We start from the raw sequence: 25,627 nt of genomic DNA, 5'->3' as shown, positions 1-25,627 counted from the left end.
GTGGAACGGAGGTCCTAAAGAGAGAGAGGGAAAGAATGCAAAGCCACTTGTAAGGCATAATATTAGATCAGGTATGCTGTCATTTCTGCCCCATTCTGTATTCAAAGCAAGCCAGAGGTTAGAGCCTAGATGTCAGACATGGAGAAATAGATTCCCCAACTTGATGAGAAACAGTTGCAAAAGTCATAGTGTAAGCATAATGGGTATAGCGAGAGGAATAATTTTGGCACTTTTGATAATATACCATAGAGGGCAAAGGAGTTTGGGACAGGAGATGAGACCTAAGAACTGATAGAAGCATTAGTGAGGCCTGAGAAACTATCTCCTCCAATTAAAATTACATCATGGAAAGAGTTCATCATGAAATATTCCCTTGTTGGCATAAGGAGACTTCCTGTTCTTGGTTTAGTTTCTGTCTTGAATCTCCTCTATGAATTTGTAATCACAGGACTGTCCTTAGGTGAGTTTGGGGCTTGTCAAAATCATCCTGGATTGTTGTGTATATATTAAATTTCACGGTGTATAACGGGTTTTAAATGAAATAACAGGGTGGCAAATTTGGGGTTAAAAAAATACTTCTAGAAATGGGATGAAACATTATCATTGAAATTTAAAAATAAAGTGGGTAATTAAAACAGGTTGGATATACTGCTAAAAAGAAAAGTAATGATTTGTAAAACATCCAAAGAAATTAAACACAAAGGGTCATGGGTATACAAGAGAGATTAAGAGACTGGTAGGATATATTGGAAAGTTGCAACATTTGTGTAATACTATCAAGGAGAAAATAATTGAATAAATGTGAGACAGATAGTATTTATAAAAATAACACTTAGGAATTTGCCAGACTTGTTTGAAACAGTCAGACCTGAGATGGAGGAACAGAAGGCCTGAGCTGGATAATCATCTTTAATCCAAACATATAGTGTTCCTAAATATACAGTGGTGAAACATCAGACGGAGTTCCATAGGTTCACTGATTAGTGGGTTTTTCATCTTCAGGTCTGCAGTTTCTTAGGTTGGCTTTACTCTGCTACCTCCAAAGGAGCCTGAGTGCATAAGCATCAGTTTCTTTTCTTTTTTTTTCTTAAAGATTTTATTTATTTATTTATTCATGAGAGAGACACAAAGAGAGAGGCAGAAACATAGGCAGAGGGAGAAGCAGGCTCCATGTAGGGAGCCCGATATGGGACTCAATCTTAGTACTCCAGGATCACGCCCTGAGCTGAAGGCAGATGCGCTCAATCATTGAACCACCCAGGCATCCCAAGCATCAGTTTCTTTAGAAGAATATATTTATGTGTTGTTTGTTACACATACACACACACACACACACACCTGATTGGTACTGGATTTCTTGCCCAGTTCTTATTGTAAAACTTCTGATTGATGTCCAGATGGTGGGCCCTCATAGACGATAGCTTTAGGCTAGAATGTTAGAGGGAAGGGAAAGGGAGAACTTGGACAGTATAGTTAGATGCTACCTCTTATGTTGAACCATCCCTTATAAGGGATTCTAGTATAGATGTGGGCCTTTTTAAATTTGGACATCTGTGGAAATTTTCTGGGTCATGCTTATGCAGCCTACATACGTGGTAGAGAATTCATTCAGTGTAGAATAAGACTTTTAATAGTATGTACAGAAAATTTTAGAACTATAATGGTTTTGTTAATGTATTTTGAAAGAGAAGAATTATACCAGTTAATATTTGTGTGGTTTTCTTAATGTAAGTTATTTGGAAGGTGACATTAAGTCTGAGATTTTCTATCATTTTACTCTAGGCAGCACACTTCTGCTTTTGTTCCTTCATCAGGACGAATTTATTCTTTTGGACTTGGTGGTAATGGGCAGCTAGGAACTGGTTCAACAAGCAACAGGAAAAGTCCTTTTACTGTGAAAGGAAATTGGTTCCCTTATAATGGGCAGTGTCCACCAGATATTGGTAAGTTTTCTTATATTAAAGATTTGCTACACACATTAAATTTATTGTTAAAATGTACCTCTTAAATGATGAAGTTTGCTGTGTTTGAAGTGAAAGAATTCCAAAATAATATTGTTTAATGAAAAGAGCAAGATACAAAATAGCATATACATTTGCTGAATTTGTTTATACTTGCTTATTTATACATAAGGAAGCTCATGATAAATAAAGTAGTAAACGTGGTTTCAGAGGGCTGGACATATGGGAACTTGGGTGGTGGCTAGATGTTAGTAGGCCCGGAATGTTTTGTTATGTGTAAAATACACATAACATAAAACTTATGAACTTAACCATTTAAGGTGTACAGTTCAGTAGTGTTCAGTACGTTCACATTGTTGTGCAACTAGTCTCTAGAACTCTTCATCTTATAAAAGTAAAATTCTGTATTCATTAAACAGCAACTCTGCATTCACTCTCACTAGCTGGCAAACACTATTCTACGTTCAGTCTATGTATTTGATATGACTATATATACCTCATGTAAGTGGAATCATACAGTATTTGTCTTTTTTGTGACTGACTTATTTCATAAATTTAGCATGATGTGTTTAAGGGTCTATCCATGTTATAGCATGTGCCAGGATTTTTTTCCTTTTTAAAACTGAATAACATTTTATACATGTATGCCACATTTTGTTTATCTGCTCATCTGTTGGTAGACACGTGGATTGTTTCTACCTTTTGTGACTATCATGTAAAAACATGGGTGTACCAAATATCTCTTGAAGACCCTGCTTTCAATTTACTTGGGTATATGCAGAACTTGAAAATATATAACAATTTCTATTTTCTTTCAAAGATTTTATTTATTTATTCATGAGAGACACAGAGAGAGAGACAGAGAGGCAGGCTCCATGCAGGGAGCCTGATGTGGGACTCGCTTCTGGGACTCTGGGATCATGCCCTAAGCCAAAGGCAAATGCCCAACCTCTGAGCCACTCAGGCGTCCAAACAATTTCTATTTTTTTTGAAATTTGAATCATATGGATATATTACCTATTCAGAGTATTAATTTTTTTAATTTGTTTTTATATGGCTGCTGCTTTAGCCACATGGTGTGATTTATTTTTATTCTCTATTGTTTTTTTCAGTAGATCTGGTTATTTTTTTCATTGGTACTAATTTACTAAAGAGTTTGAAATATTTTGAGTGCTCTTTTCTTATTTACTTCTTAACATGCTGCAACTAAAATATGCTTTTTAAAAATACGTATATTTCCTTTATCATCCTAAATTATTCTTCAGGGTTTTCTTCTTTGTTCATTTCTGTGTCTGAGTTTCTTTGGGATTTTTCCTTGAATTGTGAGACTGAGGGATCTGCTGAGGTTTTACTTAGTGATGAGCATACAGCGAAAGTTGATATTTGAAAAGGTCCATAATTTTTTTTTAATGACCTTGAGGTTATTTATTTATTTATGTAACTAAAAGACTATCTCAGTTATGCTTTTATTTAGCAAAAGTCAGAATACGATACACTTTTTTCTTGTTTCTGTTTCATTTTGTATTTTGTATATGTCTTCATTTTCTTCCAGTCACTATTAGGTTTAGAACATGCATTTATTTTAGTAATACTGTTCTTATGCCCTTAATGGCATGTTGATGTTTTACTATATTAGTTTCTTTCATGAAAAGCACTGTTAATAACATAACAAAGAGATTTTATAATTTAAAGCAGCATGAATATTGTAAGGAATCAATATTTGTATATTTGTAAAGTTTAGTCACTTAGAGGTGTATTTTGTTATCCTTGAAACAGTGTGCCTTGAAGTTATTTGTATTCAAATGGGAAAGGAAATGGAATTTTAAGATTAGTTGTTCCGCTGCAATTCAGTTTTATTGAAAAAATTATCATTCACAGTACCCAAAAGGTGTAAACACCTCAAGTATCCATCAACAGATGAATCGATGAAAAAAATGTGGTATATGCATGTAATCGAAAATTAGCCATAAAAAGGAGTTTTTGATCCATGCAACAACGTGGATGAACCTTGCAAATATGCTAAGTCAAAAGAGCCGGACACAAAAGGACAATATATCATATGACCACTCTTATACGATATACTTAGAACAGTCATATGTACAGAGACAGAAAGTAGCACAGTGGTTACCAAGGACTTGGGGAAGGAGAGAACAAGGAGTTATTTAATGGGTACAGAGTTTCCGAGTGGGTCTTTAGGTCTAAAATGAACCTTTTGTAATCAATTGTTATTGGTTTTTTTATTCATTCTAATATCCTAGGTCTTTCGATTGTAGCATGTAGTCCATTTACAATTCAAAAGTGATTATTGAAAGAAAAGGATTTAGTTCCATTGTGTTACCTGTAAAGTTAGTGTTTCTGGTGATGTTCTCTGTTCCTTTCTAGTTTTTGTTGCTTTTGGTAGCTTTTTCCGACACTCAGATTCCGCCTTAATATATCTTGCAGAGCTAGTGTAATAGTCAGAAACTCCTTTAGTTTTTGTTTGCTTGGGAAATTCTTAATCTTTCCTTCTATTTTGGATGATAGCCTTGCAGGATAAATTATTCTTGGCTACATGTCTTTCCCATTCAGCACGTTGAATATATCCAGCCATTCTCTTCAAGCCTGTTAGATGTCCATGGACAGATCTACTGCAATCCTGATCTGTCTTCCCTTGTAGGTTAAGGACTTTTTTCCCTTGCTTCTTTCAAGATTCTTTCCTTGTCTGTGTATTTTGTGAATTTGACTATGATATGCTTTGGCAATGGCCAGCTTTTGTTGAATTTAATAAGAGTTCTCTTTACTTGAATTTTGATGTCTGTGTCCTGCCCCAGATTACTTAAGGGAAGTGTTCTGCTGTAATTTCAAATAAACCTTCTGCCCCTTTTTCTCTCTTCTCCTCATTCTTGGAGTCCTATGATACAAATGTTATTACGTTTTAATAAGTCACTGAGTTCCCTACGTCTGTCTTTGTGATCCATCGTCTTTGTTTCTCTCTTCTTTTCAGCTTCATTAGTTTCTGTAATTGTATCTTCAATATCACTGATCATCTCTGCTTCATCTGTCCTTGTTATGGCATCCATTTGGGTTTTCATTTCAGTTATAGCATTTTTAATTTCAACTTGACTAGCTTTTAGGTCTTTTATCTCTGCAGTAAGGGATTCTCTAGTGTCTTCTATGCTTTTTTCGAGCCCAGCTCGTATTCTTATAATTGTTTGAAATTCTAGTTCAGAATTTAAGTTCTTACTTATATTTATATTGATTAAATCCCTGGCCATCATTTCTTCCTATTCTTTCTTTTGGGGTGAATAAGTTAAATAAATAAATAAAGCAAAATAAAATAAAAAATTTTAAATTAAAAAAATAAAGGAAGTTAGGTATGTTTTGATCTGCTTGTTAAGAGAAGCTTGAGAGACAAAAAAGAAAATTAAAAATTACAAAAATATGTAGAAAATTTAAAAATAAAATAAGAGAATTGCTTTTTCTGTATCCACAAAAACAAAAACTGTATCACCTCTACCAAATGCACTTCAAGCAGGGGAACTCCTTCTCCTGGTGCAACCAAGGGGATCCTCAGACTACGCTGTCTGCTCCCTGGGCTGTGCCCCGCTCCCCCACTGGAGCAGTGCCAGGTGTGACCCTGGCTATGACACTGACTTCCAAAACTTCAGGCTCTGTGTTCCACAGTTTATAAAAAACTGGCAATATTGAAACCCTCTCCTTTTTTCCAGTTAGTGGTTTTGGGGAACGTTTTCTTGTGCAGTTCTCTGTGTTTTTACTTTTTTTTTTTCCCCTCCAAACTCTTTCTCTCTCCCATTCTCTCTCACTACTCCCTGCACCATCAGGGCTCCCTCTGCTGCGCAGTGCTGGTGGCTCTTTTCTCCTATGAATCAACTCTCCACAGTTCCTGCCTTCCGTTGGTCATTTTATTTTGTTTGTAGATGTGCAGCTTTGTTCTCTAGGGCTTCTCATAGATTTCTTGGGTGTTCAGAATGATGTGATATTTATCTAGGTGTGTTGGAGGGGGATGGCAGGCATAACATCACCTTACCCCTCTGCCATATTAACCTCTCTCCCCAGAGTTTCATTAGGTCAATGAAAACTTTCTGGAGATGAATAATGCTGATAGATGCATATTTTGAATACTTAATGCCACTGAATTGTATACTTTAAGTGGTTAAATGGGAAATTTTATGTATAGTTTACCACAAATTATATATACGTGTGTATCATATATATAATAGTTGATAATTAATTTTGCATTGTACAGGGCTTTGTAGGATAAAAACTAGTTAAATGTCAACTGAAATTTTTTTATTTCAGAGGGGGTGGGCAGAGGGACAGAGTCTTCAAGCAAACACCCCACTGAGCAAGAGCCTGATAAGGGCTCAGTCTCATGACCCATGAGATCATGACCTGAGCTGAAACCAAGGGTTGGATGCTCAGCCGACTGAGCCAACCAGAGTCCCAGTTAAATGTGAATTTAATTTGCTCAGTCACTTAGAGGTGGAAACCCCAGGTCCCCACCATAAATCACATTTTCAGAATAAACTATCTGATGTGGCCTCAAGGTCACAGGTAAACAAAAACATTCTTTTTTTTTTTTCTTTTTTTTTTTAACAAAAACATTCTTAACAGAATATTGCAGACTTTGGGATTATCCCCTTGGAGCTTGGTATGGGGCAGACCTTTCTTTAGAATGTATAAAGTTTGGACAAATGTATTTGTGTGGTAGGGTTGCTATAACAAAATATCACAAACTGTGGGTAATTTGAACAACATAAATTTGTTGACTCAGTTTTGGAGGCTAGAAATCCAAGAAAAAACTCACTTTCTTCTTTTTTGAAAAAAGATTTCATTTATTTATTTATTTATTTATTTATTTATTTTATTTTTTATTTATTTATGAGCATGCACAAGTGGGACAGGGATGGGAAGAGGGAGTAGCAGACTCCCACTGAGCAGGGAACCAGACCCAGAACCCTGAGATCATGACCTGACTAAAAGCACTTAGCCAACTGAGCCACCCAGGCACCCCAGTGTTTGTTTCTTTTGAGGGTTATAAGGAAGACTCTTTTCCATTTGTTTCTCCTAGCTTTTGGTGGTTTGCTCTCGATCTTTTGCATTTCCCGGCTATTAGATCTCTGCGTTCATCTTCACATGGTATTCTTTCTCCATGTGGATCTGTGTCCAGATTTCCCCTTTTATAAGGACATCAAGTCACCATACCCATAAGAGGCTCACCATACCTATTATGACCTTAGCTTAACTAATTACATCTGCAGTGACCCTATTTCTGAACAATGTCACATTCTAAGATACTTAGAATTAGGACTTATGCATATGAACTTTGGGGAGACAAATTCAACCCATGATAATATCCCAGAACCTTTTACTGTGGCATCATTGGCAGCGGCTCCATAAATACAGCCAACCTTTCTGCCTTAAAATGACTTGTCATTCTTAATTCAATATCCAGTTCTCAAATATGCTTTTCAGATAAGTACTTAGCTGCATAGTTGATTTGTGCAATCAATATGAGAAAGGTACAAACTATAACAAGGAGAACAGATTCTTACCAAACCTGTGCAAATAATGATAGTAGTATTTAAAGGAGACCAATAAGAGTTTGAATTCTCATTGAATTCTGGGGATCAGCAAGAATCAGATATAATTTTTAAATTGACATATAACATTAGTTTCAGGTGTACAACATAATGATTTAATATTTGTATATTTTGCAGAAATGATCACCACAGTAAGTTTATTATCTGTCACCATAACCATAAATTTTTTCTTGTGATAAGAATTTTTAAGATTTACTCTCAGCAACTTTCAGATAGGTAATACGGTATTATTATTTAGTCACCACGTTCTACATTATCTCTGTGATTCATTTAATACCTGGAAATTTGTACCTTTTGACCCCCTTCACTTGTCCACCGTCCCACCCCACCCCCCCTTACCTCTGGCAATGACCCGTTTGTTCCCTATATCTATAAGGGTTTTTTTTTCCCTCAGATTCCATGTAGAAGTGAGATGATACACTATTTGCCTTTCTATGACTTATTTCACTTAACCTACTACCCGCAGGGTTCATACATGTTGTAATAAATGGCAGGATTTTCTTCTTTTATATGACTGAATAATATTCCTGTGTGTATCACATTTTCTTTAATGATTCATCTATCAGTGGACACTCAGGTTGCTTCCATGTCTTAGCTATTTTAAGTATGCTGCAGTGAACATGGGGGCATATATTCTCAAGTTTTTTTTTTTTTTTTTTTTTTTTCATGTTCTTTGGGTAAATACACAGAAGTGGAATTGCTAGGTGATGTGATAATTCTTTTTTTGATTCAAGAAATCTTCATACCATTTTCTATAGTGGCTGTACTAAATTTACATTCCCATCAACAGGGCACAAAGGTTACCTTTACTCCACATTTTCACTAGCACTTGTTACTTCTTGTGTTTTTGTTAGTCGCCAGTCTTACAGGTGATATCTCACTGTGGTTTTGATTTGGTTTTTTCTCTGATGATTAGTGATGTTGAGCACCTTTTCATGTCCCTGTTGTTCACCTGTATGTCTTCCTTGGAGAAATGTTTATTCTGATCCACTATTTCATTCTTCTGCATGTGGCTGCCCAGTTTTTCCAACACCATTTATTAAAGAGATTGTCCTTTTCCCGTTGTGTATTCTTGGCTCCTTTGTCATAAATTAATTGACCATATATGTGTGGGTTTATTTCTGGACTCTCTTTTCTATTCCATTGGTCTAAGTGTTTTTATGCCAATACCATATTGTTTTGATTATTTATAGTTTTGTAATATGGGTTCAACCCTACCCTAGCTCTTGGTTGTCTCTCAAACCTTTGTGATTGTCTAAGCAGTCTTTCATTTTTAGTGGCTCCTAGTAATTGAGAGTGTGCCAAGGCCTGTGGGTGTCCCAAATGAGAGGATCTCAGGGAGCAACTAGATTCAGGCTGATTGGAAGGCAGATTCTCAGGCAGTAGCTTTTAAAGTATGCAAATAAATATGTACGGTCCTGTGGGGGCCATATGTGAAAGTCCCACTAGGCACCGGAGAGCCTAGAAGGGTTGCTTGGGCAGTAGCCATGAAAATCAGTACACCAGACAATGGTCCATCCTCCTTTCCAGGAGATAGCAGTGACTCATAGTAATGCAGAGGGACAGGGCAAAGATGGTATCTGCTAGCCTTAATCCCCAGAGATCACCTTAGTTAAGTCACTAGATGTATGTTAAACCAGAAGCCAGTCCCTAAGTTAGAAGCTCCAGAACATGCAAGTAGGCCTTTTTCACAGAAAGACTGGGGATATATTTCAGTCTGCTGTTCGTGCTGTGGCTGGAAGATGATAGCCAGCTAAGAACTGTCTCTTTGATCTCTTTGGATCCCTGTTCCCAGAATACAAGTATCGCAGTCCACCACAGCCAGGCAATCAAAGGGCATCCACTAGGTGGCAGCCACAAAAACCAGGGCACTGGATGTGTATACAGCTCCCCTCTGGGAGGTAATGGTACTCTGGAATGTAGCCGAGGGAAAGCACAGAGAATAAGGCCCTCCTTCTGAGGTTTCTGGAGAGGATTACAGTAGACCCTTAGACCTGTTTGTAATTAGAAGCCTGCCTCTCAGGCCACAGCTACAAAGATAAACTAAGAGGACTCTCACAGAAAGATTGAACATCTCCTTACATTGTCTCTTGCTATATCCTAGAGGTGGTAGCTGTTCAAGAACTCTTTTTTTTCTGTTGATTACAGTCCTGTGAAATCTGTGAATATAAGCCCTATTGGCTTCCAAAGCCAGGTGACCTAGAGGTCCCTGGGCAGAGCCACAAAAATTGGGATGCCAGACCAGAATACAAGCTGTTTTCCAGGAGATACTGGCAAGTTGAAGTGAGGCAGAGGGAAATACCATTTTTAAATGTTTCATTTTGGGGCACCTGGGTGGCTCAGTCAATTAAGTGTCTGCCTTCAGCTCAGGTCATGATCCCAGGCTCATGAGATCAAGCCCTGCATCAGACTTCCGGCTCAGTGGGGAGCCTGCTTCTCCCTTTTTTCCCCTCTTGTGCTCTCTCTCACTATCTCTGTTGCTGTCTCTGTGTTTCATTTCAGCTTAACAAAGCAGAATTTACAAAATTATGAATTAGATACCTTTAGAAGGACAAATAGTTCCCTTATATATTCAAAAAACAATATTAAAACAAAATTAACTCTCTCTGTGTGTCTATCATGAATAAATAAATAAAATCTTAAAAAAAATAAAACAAAATTAAACGTTATTCTAAACAGATAACCACAATAAATTTTCTTCATCAGTTTGTTCATTCCAGTGTAAAGTGTTCTTAAGTCTGTTGGATTTTGGATTAGCAGTTTCATAAACTACTTAGCAACTTTAAAAAAATTATAAATAAAAAATTATGAATAAATAATATTTTTTAAAAATCTTTAAATAAATGTAGAGGACTCTTAACTTCTTATAGATGAAAAAATGTTGAGATATAACATAATCCTGATACCTAATGTACCAGGAATAACACCAGGAATATCAAGTGAAGAGATTGAATAAGTTAGGCATCGGTATTTTTTTTAAAAAAGATTGTGTTTATTCATGAGAGATACAGAGAGAGAGGCAGAGACACAGGCAGAGGGAGAAGCAGGCTCCGTGCAGGGAGCCTGATGCGGGACTCGATCCCAGGACTCCAGGATCACATCCTGAGCCAAAGACAGATGCTCAACCGCTGAACCGCCCAGGTGTCCCGGCATCAGTATTTTTTATAAGACTTCCTGGGTAAGTCTGAAATACTTACAAACCATTTGCAAACCAAGGAGATACTAGATGTGAATTAAAGCAGTAAGAATATACCACAAAACATTTAAAATAACAGTTAAATAATAACTGAAATTAGGACCAGAACTTTGATAAATATAGGAAAATTAGCAATTTCAAAAGTTTTGAATTGTGTTTTACTTCATATTGAAACATAATGAAAGCAGGGATATTGACAAATATCCAGGGGCTTTTAAGATATTTATTTATTTATTTTTAAAGATTTATTTATTTATTTATGATAGACATAGAGAGAGAAAGAGAGGCAGAGACACAGGAGGAGGGAGAAGCAGGCTCCATGTCGGGAGCCCGACGTGGGACTCGATCCCAGGACTCCAGGATCGCGCCCTGGGCCAAAGGCAGGTGCTAAACCGCTGAGCCACCCGGGGATTCCCCTATAATATTTATATTAATTACATTTTACCATATAAATTTAACTTAGCGAAGATAAAGTATCTTTTCTGATTTGACATCTCTTTTTATGCAACTCTTAAAATAGTAACATGTCATACAAACTTGATTATTTCTGGCATCTCTTCTTATGTAATAAAAGAACAACTTTTGTGATTCTCCAAGGCCTCTTTGGGATATTTCAAAGATATTTTCACTAATACATAAAAAGTATCTTAGAAGTTTTATTTTTTTGTTTAGGATATAATTTTGCAGATCGTATTAGTTTGCTAGAGCTGCCATAAAAAATACCACAGACTGGGTGGCTTAAAAAACAGAAATTTATTTTCTCACAGATTGGCAGCTAGAAGCCTATGATCAAGGTATCATGTCAGCAGTTTTGGTTTCTTCTGAGGCCTCTCTCCTTGGCTAGTGATGACTCCCTTTTCCTATGTCCTCACATGGCTTTTTTTCTGTGTATGCATCTTTTCCCTTTATTATAAGGACAACCAGGTATATTGAATTAGGGCCCTACCCTAACAGCCTCATTTTACCTTCATCACCTCTTTAAAAGGCTCTATCTCTAAATACAGTTATGTCCTGAGTTAACTGGGAGTTAGGACTTCAACATATGAATTTTTGGGAAACAAACCCGTAAAGGAAGGCAAAAATCAAAGAAATTGTGAGAGGAGATTTGAACACTTTGTTAAGATACGATTATTGATGCTAGAAACAATATTTAGTTATCTTTTATTAAAGTAACAGTAAAAGATTTCAAAATAAATGTAGAGGGTAATGAGATTGAAAAGAACTTTTTGACTCTTTTAAAACTAAGGGACATTTGATTTTCCCCCCTTAAATAATGAAAAACAATAAAGTCAACATAACGCATCGAAAACTATTCTAATAAGACACATAATTTTTGCTAACAGATTACACACATAAAAGTAAAGAATAACATTTTATATCATAGGTGAAGGCATCAATCAGTAAACCATGGGAGCACACCCTAAGATACTAACACATTTTATAGCTTCTTTCAGAGTCAAATATAAACCAAGGTAAGGAGGTTTTAAAATTAAAATTTTAAATGGGTGGCTCAGTGGTTGACCCTCTGCCTTCGGCTCAGGGTGTCATCCTGGGTCCTAGGATCAAGTCCCACATTAGGCTGTCCCTGTGGGAAGCCTGCTTCTCTCTCTGCCTGTGTCTCTGCCTCTCTCTCTCTCTCTCATGAATAAATAAATAAGATCTTAAAAAAAAAAAAAAAGGCAAATGAAATTCACTTGCCACATTGTCTTCATTTATGTTCTTTCATATTCAAAAACAAATGGGCTTGCTTCAGGATCGTGGTGTTATGTTAGAGGGTCTGTGAACTCAAAATGACATTTGTATTAATACTAAAATCTTATCTTTGTTAACATGGAGTGTGTTCATTATTGCTGATCTTTAAATGGATCAGTATTTTAAAATTTTCAGTTATAGGGGCACTGGGTGGTTCAGTTGGTTAAGCATCCAACTCTTGATTTCAGCTTGTCATAATCTCAAGGTCCTGGAATCGAGCCCTGCATTGGGCTCCACACTCAGTGGGAGTCTACTTGAGAATTCTCTCCTCTGCCCTTCACCCCCGCTCTGATGCTTTCTCTCTCTTCAAGATAAATAAACCTTTAAAAAATTTGTTCTTAATTTTAAATTTGAATACAGTAAGTATTAGTGCTTTTTACCCCTTAAACTCTGTTTAAGAAGCTATTTGGGGTCCTGAATATCCTAAAAGTATGAAGGAATTCAGAGACCATAAGAAACTACATCTTTTCCTTGTAAATCAAAAGCACTTACAAGGGCACGTGGGTGGCTCAGCTGGTTAAGCGTCTGCCTTCTGCTCAGATCATGATCTGAAATTCAACCCTAGGTTGGTCTCCCTATTCAGCCTGCCTCTCTCTCTCCCTCTGCCCCTCCCTTTGCTTGTGCTCTTCAGGCTCTCTCTGTCAAATAAATAAAATCTTTTTAAAAAAATTGTACATAGTTGTATTTTTGTCAGTATTGCTACTACATAGAAGTACAATTAGCGGATATTAAGTAGCTCAGTGACACCTTTCAGGTGGAAATATTCCTGAAGTGTCCTCTAATCAGAGCTTAGTAATCGGAGGGGAAGGAAGGCGCAGGGGCCCCACTTCAAAGTCTTCACAATTTTTTCTGACAATATAAAAAGTATTTTGTAAAAAAAAAAAAAAGTATTTTGTAAAGAGCAAGGAGACTGTGAAATAGCTTTCCTAGATATGGCAATATGTATTATATAAAACTAAAAAATCAGATTACTGGTATCTACATAGATATTGAGATCATTATAATTTAATGGAAAGTCTGGGGGTGGGAATTCCATGTAGGGATTGTATATAAGCTTTATTTCAAGTTCATACTCTAGTTGCTTGATAATGGTTCTTGGAGATTTATATTGAGAAGGTTGTAGAGAACACTTTTGGTAGAGAAGAGTATCAGTGTTGTTTAGCGCTATGGTTATGGGTAGAAGAGGTAATACATTTTTATAACTTTAAAACAAAGTATCGGGGATCTCTGGGTGGCTCAGTGGTTGAGCGCCTGCCTTCAGCCCAAGGCGTGATCCTGGAGTCCCGGGATCAAGTCCCACATCAGGCTTCCTGCATGGAGCCTGCTTCTCCCTCTGCCTGTGACTCCTGTGTCTCCACCTCTCTCTCTCTCTCTCTCTCTCTCTCTCTGTTTCTCTCTCTCAACGTGTCTCATGAATAAATAAAATATTTTTTTAAATAAAAATAAAAAAAATAAAACAAGGTATCACTGACCTGAGAAGGGGAGAATTACTCAACACATGAAAATTGGGGAGAAAAGGTCAGTTTAGATCCTAACCTAGTAGTGTACACTAAATTATAAAGGGAATAAAGAATAAAATGTTCAAAAGTTCTTAAGACAAGAAAATAATTTTCTGATTTAAACATCAGAAAACCCTTGAGACTCCTGGCTGTCTCAGTTGAAAGAGCATGAAGCTCTTGATATCAGGGTTGTGAGTTCGAGCCCCACATTGAGTATAGAGATTACTTAAAAAAACAAACAAATGAACATAGGAAAGCCTTTCTCAATATTATGGCAATAATACTTAAATTCCTTAAGGATTTATAATTCTGGGGATGCCTGGGTGGCTCAGCAGTTGAGTGAATCTGCCTTCAGCTCGGGGTATGGTCCTGGAGTTCTAGGACCGAGTCCTGCATTGGGCTTCCTGTGTGGAGCCTGCTTCTCCCCTCTGCCTCTCTCTTTCTGTGTCTCTGATGAATAAATAAATAAAAATCTTTAAAAAGAAAAAGAATTTATAATTCTGTAGCAGCCATGATCACAATAACGCAAGGTAAAGAATTAGTCAACTAAAGGGCTGGGGGGGGGTGGTCAGGAGTAGGATGACAGAATGTATTATTATTGGAAATAATGAGCCTTAGGTTACAGTATTGAGCTTTGATGTTTTGATATGTGATACCTCTAAGTACTAGCCCAGCAGTACATTTTTTCCCCCAGCAGTACTTTTGATAATAGAAACTCTTTTCCATTTTGAGAAGCCAAAAAGAAGAAAAGGAGAGGCTTTGAATATCTTTTTGAAAAAGAACTTTATTGCCTTAACTTTACTGCTACTAAATTTGCTTATTAATTTTTTCGGACTAGATTTGTTTTTTTTTTTTAAGATTTTTTTGAGGGAGGTAGATAGATACAGAGTAGGGGAGAGGCTTAAGCAGACTCCCACTGAACAAGAAGTCCAATGATGGCAGAGCTTGATCTCATGACCCTTAGATCACGACCTGAGCTGAAACCAAGAGTCAGAGCTTAACTGACTGCATCAGCCAGGTGTCCCTGGATTTGGGTTTTATTGATAACTGGTTTCCAGTGAAGAGCTGTGTGTGTCATCTTACTTTTGTACAGCTATATTAAGAGAAAATAATTTTGCATTAATGAATATTTTACTCAAGCTTTAACAGTTACTTTTTTTGTTGTCATTCTTTTAAAAAATGAATGTTCTTAATTTTTATTTTATTCTGAGCTGTTTTTTTATATACCATTCATGCAATTTTTATATCATCTTCAGGTTAAATTAAAATATATTGAGATAACACATAGACTAGAAAACACCACTTTTTTGACAGGCTAGAAGAAAGATTTGTAAACTTACTAAGTGCTGCTTAGGCTTCTGGAATCATTCAATGTGTATCACTCGGTGAGCCTCATTTCCATAGTAATCAAAACATTCCAAGTCAGTTTATATCATTGAATGGCTGAATGGAAGGTCTAATTGAGTTAGATGATTAAGAGAAAACACAAAAGCATATTTGATGTTCTGAAAAATGTCATGTAAACCTTGAATTTCTTTACATTTTGTTTTTTTTTTTTTATAGATTCTGAAGAATATTTCTGTGTGAAAAGAATTTTCTCAGGTGGAGATCAAAGCTTTTCACATTACTCTAATCCCCAGGTAACAGTAGTCATACAAATAATTACTAAGCTGAAATGGTTTTGAAGAATTTTTAAAGCCCATGTTAATGTTCTTTGTGTGTTACAAAGTAATTGCCTTAAATTTTTTTGCCCCCAAGTCTACAGAATTTTTCTGATCCAGTTGATAAGTATTGTTTCAAGTGTTTTAATAGAGATACACTCTGTTAAAACAAATACATAGTGGAAATGTGTCTTGGTTTAAGTCATATATATCTTCTCTCTGACTAATCTGCCTATTTTAAATTTAGAACTGTGGGCCACCAGATGACTTTAGATGTCCTGATCCTTCAAAGCAGATCTGGACTGTGAATGAAACTCTAATTCAAAAATGGCTGAGCTACCCATCTGGGAGGTTTCCTGTGGAGATAGCCAAGTAAGAAAAACATTTTACTTACACAACACAAACAAAACCTCTTATCTCCATGGTAGGGTATCTTGTACTTAGAAGGTTTTTTTTTTTTCAAGATTTTATTTATTCATGAGAGAGAGAGAAAGAGGCAGAGACATAGGCAGAGGGAAAAGCAGGGAGATACAGGGAGCCTGCTGCAGTACTCAATCCCAGGACCCCAGGATAACGACTTGAGCCAAAGGCAAATCGATGCTTGAGCCAAAGGCAAATCGATGCTCAGTCACTGAGCCACCCAGGTGCCCCAGAGGTTTTTATTTAAATAAATACTTCATTAATATGACTCACCAAAAAAAAAAAAAAAAAAAAAAATCATTCACCAAATGGTTTACATACGTAAGTTTAAATGTCTAGAATTTCTATAATCATGGATATTTTAAGAGATCTCTTAAATTTATGTACGTTGAAATTCTTTCATATACATAATGTTAATTGATAATTTAAAATGCTAAATACAATCACTTTAGGATTGGGTTTGAAATAATGTTACTTCAGGCTTCCTAGTGGTCACTGTCTTTTAACTTTTATACTCCCTAAAAGATTTAAATATTACTTCTTTCTTGAATATTTTGCTTATAGATGAACTTGTTTAGTACTTAGAGTTTTCTATTGTTGCAGGTGGCATTGGTTTTGGAGATGAAGGACTATATCTGATAAGCTGCTTTTTTAAGTATAGATGGTTTTTCCAAATTAAAATTTTTCTTAAAAGCCCAAAGTATAGACCTTAAAAGGATAACATCCTAGATTAGATTTACCACTATGTGTAATTAAGAAAATTAAATGTATATGTTTATGTAAAAAAAGAAATTAGCAACATTAGCTTTGTGTCTAGGGTCATACCATCCTGAATGCGCCTAATCTCATTTGATTTTAGAAGCTAATTAAGTAGGGTTAAGACTGGTTAATACTTGGGTGGGAGACCACCTGAGAATACTGGGTGCTGTAGGCTTAAAACAAAAAGGAAAGAACATCAGATTTGTTTAATGAATCAGAGGATGAAAGTAATGAGAAAGTCTAGGGTAAACAGCAATTAATACTTTTATCAAGTGTTACTTAATCTTTAATAATTTATAAAATTCTGATTTATACTAGTTGAGTATTGGTTAGAGGAATGCTCTGTGGTATTAAGTATTAAATATTTTTATTAAAAAGAAAAAATGAACAGTAGATTTTTCATTTTGTGATTCGGGGATTTTTGACTTTCTTTTTAGTGAAATAGATGGAACATTTTCTTCCTCTGGCTGTCTAAATGGAAGTTTTCTAGCTGTTAGGTAAGTGGTAATTCTTTGGTATGCAGAATTTTTCAAATTTATTGTATTAAGTAATAAATAAGTGAAATAACTTTAAGATTTTATTATTTTCCTTCTCTCTGTCTCCTTTTTTTGTTTTTTTTTTTCTTTTATAGCAATGATGATCACTATAGAACAGGCACCAAGTTTTCAGGGGTTGATATGAATGCTGCTAGGCTTTTATTCCACAAACTTATACAACCTGATCATCCTCAGATATCTCAGCAGGTTTGTTCTTAAAGTATTTTATATTTGTGTCATGTAGCCTGTTGAACTTTACATTCTATGTTACTTTGTATATTTATAGCCTAATTAACTTCAGTTTCAAATGCTTCATTATGATGTATTTTCTATTATTTTCTTATATAAGCTAATATAAGAATTAAAATAAGGTTTTATTTTAGAACATTTATAATTTAGCTATCAAATATCTATAAATCTTTCCAGATATTTGAGTAAACCTTACTTAACATTACAGTGTTGGTTAAGTCTTTATATAGGTATAGCTATAGAGTTTGAGACAAGATTTTTAAAATGCTCTTAGCAATTCTTAGACATTTTCACTGTGCTTCAAAGTACATTCAGTGATTCATTGTAATACATATATTTTTTACCATTTCATGTTTGCTGTGTTTATGATTTTTCTCCTTCTTCTTTTTTGAAAGTACATTCATTTTAAATAAAGTAGGTTTTACTTTTTGTCAAAATATAGGTGGCAGCTAGTTTGGAAAAGAATCTTATTCCTAAACTGACTAGTTCCTTACCTGATGTTGAAGCATTGAGGTTTTATCTTACTCTACCAGAATGTCCCCTGATGAGTGATTCCAACAATTTCACAACAATAGCAATTCCCTTTGGTACAGCTCTTGTAAATCTAGAAAAGGCACCACTGAAAGTACTTGGTAAGGATTTTTAGTATTTTTTTTCTTTTGTAACTTTTTAAATGAAAATGCTAATAAGTTTTTAATTTTTTGCTGACTTAAATTTTGCTACCCTGCTTATTTGACATTGTCTTATAGAAAAATGAACTTGTTTTTCCTTTCATTGCTTTTTTCTAATCATGCTAGTTATTAGAGGCAAAGCTTGTAAATATTAAAATTTAATCAAATACAACAGTAGAGACAGTATCTGGAAAGATAAAAACTGTTTTCCTTCCTTCATCCCCTTGGTCTTGCTATTAAAGAAAGTAGGAGGAACAATTTAAAACTGAACAGACATGGATATTAAATCCTCTTTGAGCTCTGTTAATTCTTTGCCTTGTATATCTCTCACTTGCTAATTTCCCAATGTTTGATTTTATTTCTCTACATGTAGATGAGAGTCTACCACTAATCTATCTGATCTTATTGTTCTATCTACTGCAATTTTTTGCCCTAAATTTTTCTCAGCCTTAGTTTTCAAGTTTTATAGATTTCATCTCTCTCTCCTGGCCATTACAGTTTGCTTGCTACATTTAACCCAATACTTCCCTTCCTGATAGTATTTATTGGTTAGTAAAACTAAGATATATAGAAGTCATAAAATCAGTACAAAAAGTTTTAGGCTGAGAGTGAACAGAGGAAGTAGCAAGCAAGGAGTAGAATCCTTGATTCTGGGCAGCCCCGGTGGCCCAGCGGTTTAGGGCCTCCTTCAGCCCAGGGTGTGATCCTGGAGACCCGGGATCGAGTCCCACGTCAGGCTCCCTGCACAGAGTCTGCTTCCCTCTCTGCCTGTCTCTCTCTCTCTCTCTGTCATGAATAAATAAATAAAACCTTAAAAAAAAATCCTTGATTCTGAGATAGTGAATAAAAGTGAAGCAGTATTCATAAGAATATTGTTTCCATGTTGTCAGAAATTCTAGTATTTCTATCTGCTTCATAGGATTATGGTGTTTGTAGTTAATAACTACAAGCATAGTGAATATGGGGAAGAATACATTATTTTCTGTATCCATTTTTCAAGAGTACCTTGCATTTTAAAAGTGGTGCTTCACAATATTTCAACTTTATGTTAAATTGGAAAATAAAACTTGGAAAGATCCCTAATATTGGGATTTTAGAGTGTTTAAAAATTAAAATTCTTACTTTCAGAGGACCTTTTTTTTAAGGTGTGGTATGAGTTTTTAAGTTTATTATTTTTAGTAATCTGTACATCTAACATGGGACATGAACTCTCGACCCCACAATCAAAAGTCATGTGCTATTCCTATGGAGCTAACCGAGTGTCCCCATCCCCCAAAGTACTTTTTAATAACTGATTTTAATATTAGGTATAGTAATGAGTTTTTAAATGTAATTTAAGAAGCCAAGAAATACATTCAGTAGACCTTTCCTACTTTATTTTTGCTTCTAAGAGCTTGTAGAATAGTATTCTTTTTTTTTTTTTTTTTTTTTTTTAATTTTTTTTTTTATTATTATTTATGATAGTCACAGAGAGAAAGAGAGGCAGAGACACAGGCAGAGGGAGAAGCAGGCTCCATGCACTGGGAGCCCGACGTGGGACTCGATCCTAGGTCTCCAGGATCGCGCCCTGGGCCAAAGGCAGGCGCTTAACCGCTGCGCCACCCAAGGATCCCTAGAATAGTATTCTTTAACTTGAAAGTAGATGGTATCTGTAAATGGTAGAAATGTTACATAAAATACTGTGTTTTTTATGTCTTTGTGAAATTTTGAAAGGGTTAAGACCACTGCTTTTAGAAGAAAAGTCTTGTGTGATTTTGAAAATTGTGATTTAAAAAAAATTTCATTTTATTTGTATATTTACCCTTTAATAACAGAAAACTGGTGGTCAGTACTTGAACCTCCACTATTCCTCAAGATTGTAGAACTTTTTAAGGAAGTTGTGGTACATCTTTTGAAACTCTACAAGATCGGCATTCCCCCTTCTGAAAGAAGAATTTTCAACAGTTTTCTTCATACTGCATTAAAGGTTTTAGAAATATTGCATAAGGTATGTCCAATAGTTCTTTTATTTTCCTCTTTCCTCATTGATGCTAACAGATTGATGATGTTTATTTTATCGTTAATATTATAGGTTTAGGTTAGCGTAAGAGATATAGATTAAAGATATTTGGAAAAGTTACCTAAGTTTTTCTGAAAGAAAAAAAAAAAGTTGGAGCTCTGTTAGGCATTTGTAGGTAACTTGTCTGTAGTTGGGCAGAACAATAGCATACTAATGAATTAGAATTCTACTTAACATTTCCCTTTGAAGAACATAATTTATTAGTTTAAATATAGTTTTGTCATTTATATGTGGTTATCATATGAGAGAGATTTGCATCCTGGTTGTGATGATGAACATTTAAACTCAAGTTCTTTGCTATTGGGTATTAATGGTTTCAATCGAAGTAGAATGTTTCATTTGAAATAAACGACTAACTTGAAATTGGAACCATATATAATTCATTAATTTGCCTATTGTTCTTTCCTGCCCTTCTTCCCAGTGTAACAAATAGTAACCTTTACACTTGTAGCAGTTCAAAGTTATGGGAAGAAGTAGAGTCTCAGCTGTTTCATTAAAGATGGATTTGAGACATCCCTGACAGCTGGTAGGTATATCTCTGTTATGCCATTTGGTATTCTTGAGAAGCTATTTTGGGAGACATGACGTAAGGGAGAAGCATGTTTCTTATCTCTAGAATGACTGAAAAACCCAAACAAACCTAATCTTTAGTTTCCTCTCCTTAATAGCTTCTTTAGCATTTTCAGACCCTTTTTCCCTAGTACTAAGGGAAATGAATAAAAGAGATAGTACTGCTTATTCTTTCAGTGTAGTTCCTGGGTATTTCCTTTTTTCCTTATTTACTTTTTTCTTTGGTATTGAGTATTTTCAAGATTCCTAGTAAAATAGTCATTTCTCTTATTATAATTGATGAGATGATTGCCATTTCTTCCCATGGGAAACAAATCATTCTTAAACTTGCCTTTCCTGGAATAAGACTTTCTTCCAGCATTTTAGGGTTAATTGGATTCTGCAGTAAAATGCTGTTAAGATCCTATGTCTTCATAGGATGAGTCTCTACTTTTCTGTATGCCGTTTGTCTAGGATTCAAGAGATTAACTAGATTTTTTTTCTAACCTCTGGATTCTCTTTTCCTTTTACTTCAGTGAACCATCCTTTGTCAGTTGGACTCTATTGCCAAATAATTATTCACTCTCTCACTTCTTTATCTACTTATCTTTATTACCCCTTTAAAAAATAATTGTTTTCCTTAGCTGTGTCTTTTACCACAAGTTAAAGGGAAGGTGGGAGAAGGAGGGGAAGTTGAACTTTTCTTCATAATTAAAGACAGAACTTGAGCAATTAGCTTAAAGTGCTTTGCCTAGTTCAGAAGCCTCAACTTCTACTGAGATAGAACCCTATGGGGCTCCATCTCCAGAGACTTTTTTGATGGAGCTGTACTTGAGATACTAGGATCCTTCTTCTTGCTGGCTAAAAGGGATGGGGAAATCATTTTAACAGTGACCAGAATTAGAACCTCCTTTGAACATTAATTCGTGTGAGCACTTTACATATATTCTTCATTTAACTTAGTAAATTCTGAATAGTTTATATTTTGCCCTTTAATCTAAATGTCAAAGGTCATAAACTAGTAAGTAGCAGAGTTGAAATCCAAATCTACTTCCAAAGCCCCTGCTGCTTCTAATGTATTTCTCTATCCGCAGGTATAGTAATAGAACATGTTTAGAAGAGGATTTGCTTTTATTTTATGCCCCTATATCTGTAGGCATACTTAAATAATTGTAGATAGCATTTTATTATTAAAAGACCATTTTTTGCTGCTTCCAGTGTGATTTTAAACAAGTCTTTTTTATCATATATGTAAATGGAAAAATGATCTATACAATAAGGATTACTAGCCTTGATAGTTTCCCAGGATTAATGTATTATTCTAATTATACAATATATGTAATCTACATTCATAAGAATTCATGTAATCTACAATCATACATCTAGACTCATTTTATTAACCAACACTACCACTATTTGGATGGGAAACAGCTACTTTCAGTTTGATTTATTGGGTTATGAGGAAATGGGTTTGTTGTTTGAAGTTGTTATATACTCAGAAGCAGAATGATAATGATATTAATGTCTGAAGCATCTCTTACTGGGGGTCTTTAGGGCAATCATTTATCTTTCTCCTGCTCCTTACTTTGGAGAAAACTTTCCTTGGTCCTAATCTGCCATAAATAGGTATTTGTGGACATTAACTATCAGGATGATTCATTTTCATCTTTAGTGAAACCCAAGTTGCTTATCAGAAATTTGTTTTTTCAAAGACACCTTCTGTCTGACAGCTGTGTATATATTCCTTCTCTCTGCTCCATGGTTGAAAATTAGAAGTTTCCTCAAACAGTTGCCTTCTTGACAAGGATTAGGAACCAGATTAGGAGCTAGAGAACTGGACTGTGTGTTTACTAATCATTTTAAGATATATGGATGACTTGTTCCTCCCTTATGTCATGTCCTTTCAAAAGCTTTTAAGTAAAAATCATTCCCAGTGTTCCAAATGGTATTATAAGAAAGATAGCTTTGGTACTTGCTGTCAGGAATGGATATATTACTAGATACATGAGTTTATTGGCAAGTCATTTGGTTATTTAGTAGTTTTTGAGTTTTGACACAGTACATTGTAGAGTCTGATGTACCTAAAGAGAAGACTGATTTGGTCTCCATAGCCTAATTGCTACATATCATGCTACCTTCTAAATCAGTGATTTTCAGTTTTGTTTTGTGGTTTGTTTGTTTTTTTATAGGGAACCCTTAATAAACCAAACAGACCAGGCACACATATATACTAAACATACACCACCTCTGAACTGAGGTTTGTAAACCAGAATACTACTAAACAGTAATGAAAATGTGAAATAAGTATTATGATCAAACATATAGATTTTATTTTGTATATTTTAGGCAATAATAATGTATAGGTTGTTTTGAACTTGTGATTTCTTCTTTTTTATTCATTTCACAAATATTTACTGAGTGCCTGCTATATGCTTATCAGTGTATTAGGGATGCAGCGATGAGGAAAAGATGTGATTTCTGCCCTTGTTGAGGTTATAAATATAAAGCAGTTATATACATACAAGTAAATAAACATTTGATACATAGCTTGGTGAGTGCTAGATTAAGGAAAATTAAGGGTGCTGTGAGAACACGTAAGAGGGCTCATAACTCTGAAGAATAAAGGAAGAAGGCTTCCTCCAGAAAATGTCAGTGTTATCTACCACACAAATGTATTTTTATATTTTTTTTAAATTTATTTTTAAAACTGTTGATTTTCTAAGTATATCATTATATATGTATGCAGGTCTTTTAGATTAGTCTTGTTGTTCAATGTCTTAATTTCCCTGTTTTTAAAAGCAGTGTTAACTGATTTTCTCTTTAGTTGTTAAATCATTGTGACTAAGTTAAGTATCAGCCATAATTTTCCCCCAAGTGTAAATTTGACTGAAATTTGTTTATGAACCAAATGGTTTCTAAATTGTTAATTTTTATTCTAACATAGCACTTCTTTTCAAAAACATTTATCTGTAGGATATTACAAACTGCAAACATTGGTTGCTATTTGTGAAGGAAACTACAGTTTACTTTTAAAATCTGAAATATTTAAGATAAAAATATATATCAGAGGTCAGTGAGATGTGGCTCATTTTGTACCAGGCTTACTAAATTTTAGAGTCCAATGTGATTAAAAGTTGGTGTGTATATTTACAAACATGAATATTGGACAGGGAAAAGCTGAAGAGATTTCTATGTAATTATTGTGTATGTTTTATTTTTTAGTAGAAAGAGCTTGACTAAAGATGCTAGGGCAAGGGCCTACAAACTTTACTTGTAAAGGGCCAGGTAGTAATATTTTACACTTTGCAAGCCATATGGTCTCTTGAAATTACTCAACTCTTAAAATAAAAAAAAAAGTTCTAAACTAGACTGTAGACAATATGTAAATGGATATTCATAGCTACTTTCCAGTAAACTTTACTTATAAAAACAGTCTATGGGCACAATTTGGCCCACAGGCTATAGTTTGCTGACCACTGCTCTTGGATGAAGGTTTTGATCTCCATGTATAAGCTAAGTATCTTTTTGTTTGAAAGCCAGGAATAGGAGTTTTACAAAACCTAGTCAGGCTCCCAAATGTGTATCCTGACCACAGATATAAATTTAATAAAACAATGAAAAAAAAGAGCTCAGGGTGCTTTTGTCACCGAATAGAGGGATTAAAAGTATCAACTTTGAAAAGCATTATTTTCTTTTTAAAGATTTATTTATTTATCTGAGAGAGAGCTCAGGGAGGGGCAGAGGGAGAGAATCACAAGCTGGTTCCCTGCTGGAGCAGAGCCCCACACAAGGCTCCAGCTCATAACCCTGCTGTGATCATGACCTGAGCCTAAATCATGAATTGGCAATTTATGGACTGAGCCACCTAGGCACCCCGAGAATGCCTAAAAATGTATATTTTTTTAAAGTGCATGCATATTGCAGAGGCCCATGTTAGATTTCTGGCTCTGTTAGCTTTGTGACCTTGGTTAAGACTCTTGAACTCCAAGCCTTAGTATATATTCATCTATATGATGGTAGTAATAGTAGCTATTTTGTAGAGTTGTTTTAAGGATTAAACTAGGTAATGTACATGATGTTACTTAGTAAGTGGTCCATAATGATACCTATTATTATTTTATTAGTGCAACATAACATCTGAATGGATTTTAAGGTAAAAATCTGCATTTTGGTGAAAATGTAAAGTGCCATCAGAGGCACAAACTATGTGTAGATATAGATAGATTGATAGATAATCTGTTTCTCATTTTATTTGTCCATTCATTCATCTCATGGTTCTAGAGTGCTTGTTTGGACACAAGCACTGTCTCATAGATTTATACCTCTACTAAGTGATTTCTTTTGTTCCTAAACCAAGTACTTTCGTTATATTTTATACGATATTTAGCTAGTTTTATTTAGTTTGTTGTGAGCTTAAAAGTTGTTTCTTTTGATATTTTATTTTCTTCTAAATGTGGCATCTTTCTTAGTGGTCTGCATTTGGCCCTCTTTGTTTATTTTGTTTATTGGCCCTTTCTACCTCTGTCTCATCTCCTGCCACAGGTTTGTCTTCTTTAAAGAAAATGTTCTCAGTTAGGTGTTTTAGGCAAACCTTCCTCTTGAGCTTCTTGTCAGTCTTGCCATCATTTTAAAATTAAAAAAGATTTAATACCAAATTTCTCATACTTCCAGTTCTTCCCTCCTACCAAAACTGTCACCTTTTCCTGACTTCT

The 25,627-nt window shown here is 35.1% G+C and overlaps 1 protein-coding gene across 15 annotated transcripts in view; it reads left to right on the top strand.

Annotated features, from left to right (window-relative positions):
• Positions 1 to 25,627, top strand: part of HERC4 (HECT and RLD domain containing E3 ubiquitin protein ligase 4) — a 137,451-nt gene that overhangs the window by 62,852 nt on the left and 48,972 nt on the right. For all 15 annotated transcript variants that reach the window (XM_077894705.1, XM_077894711.1, XM_077894703.1 and 12 more), the window contains 7 exons: positions 1,783 to 1,943; positions 15,575 to 15,651; positions 15,920 to 16,044; positions 17,289 to 17,348; positions 17,483 to 17,594; positions 18,079 to 18,268; positions 20,122 to 20,294. In XM_077894705.1, coding sequence (XP_077750831.1) covers positions 1,783 to 1,943; positions 15,575 to 15,651; positions 15,920 to 16,044; positions 17,289 to 17,348; positions 17,483 to 17,594; positions 18,079 to 18,268; positions 20,122 to 20,294 — 898 coding nt within the window. The remainder of the gene's footprint in view (positions 1 to 1,782; positions 1,944 to 15,574; positions 15,652 to 15,919; positions 16,045 to 17,288; positions 17,349 to 17,482; positions 17,595 to 18,078; positions 18,269 to 20,121; positions 20,295 to 25,627) is intronic.

The sequence above is a fragment of the Canis aureus genome, chromosome 4, assembly GCF_053574225.1.
Source record: "Canis aureus isolate CA01 chromosome 4, VMU_Caureus_v.1.0, whole genome shotgun sequence".
Classification (NCBI taxonomy): Eukaryota; Metazoa; Chordata; class Mammalia; order Carnivora; family Canidae; genus Canis; species Canis aureus.
Note: the sequence above shows the minus strand (reverse complement) of the source record. Positions and strands in the feature narration are given on the sequence as shown.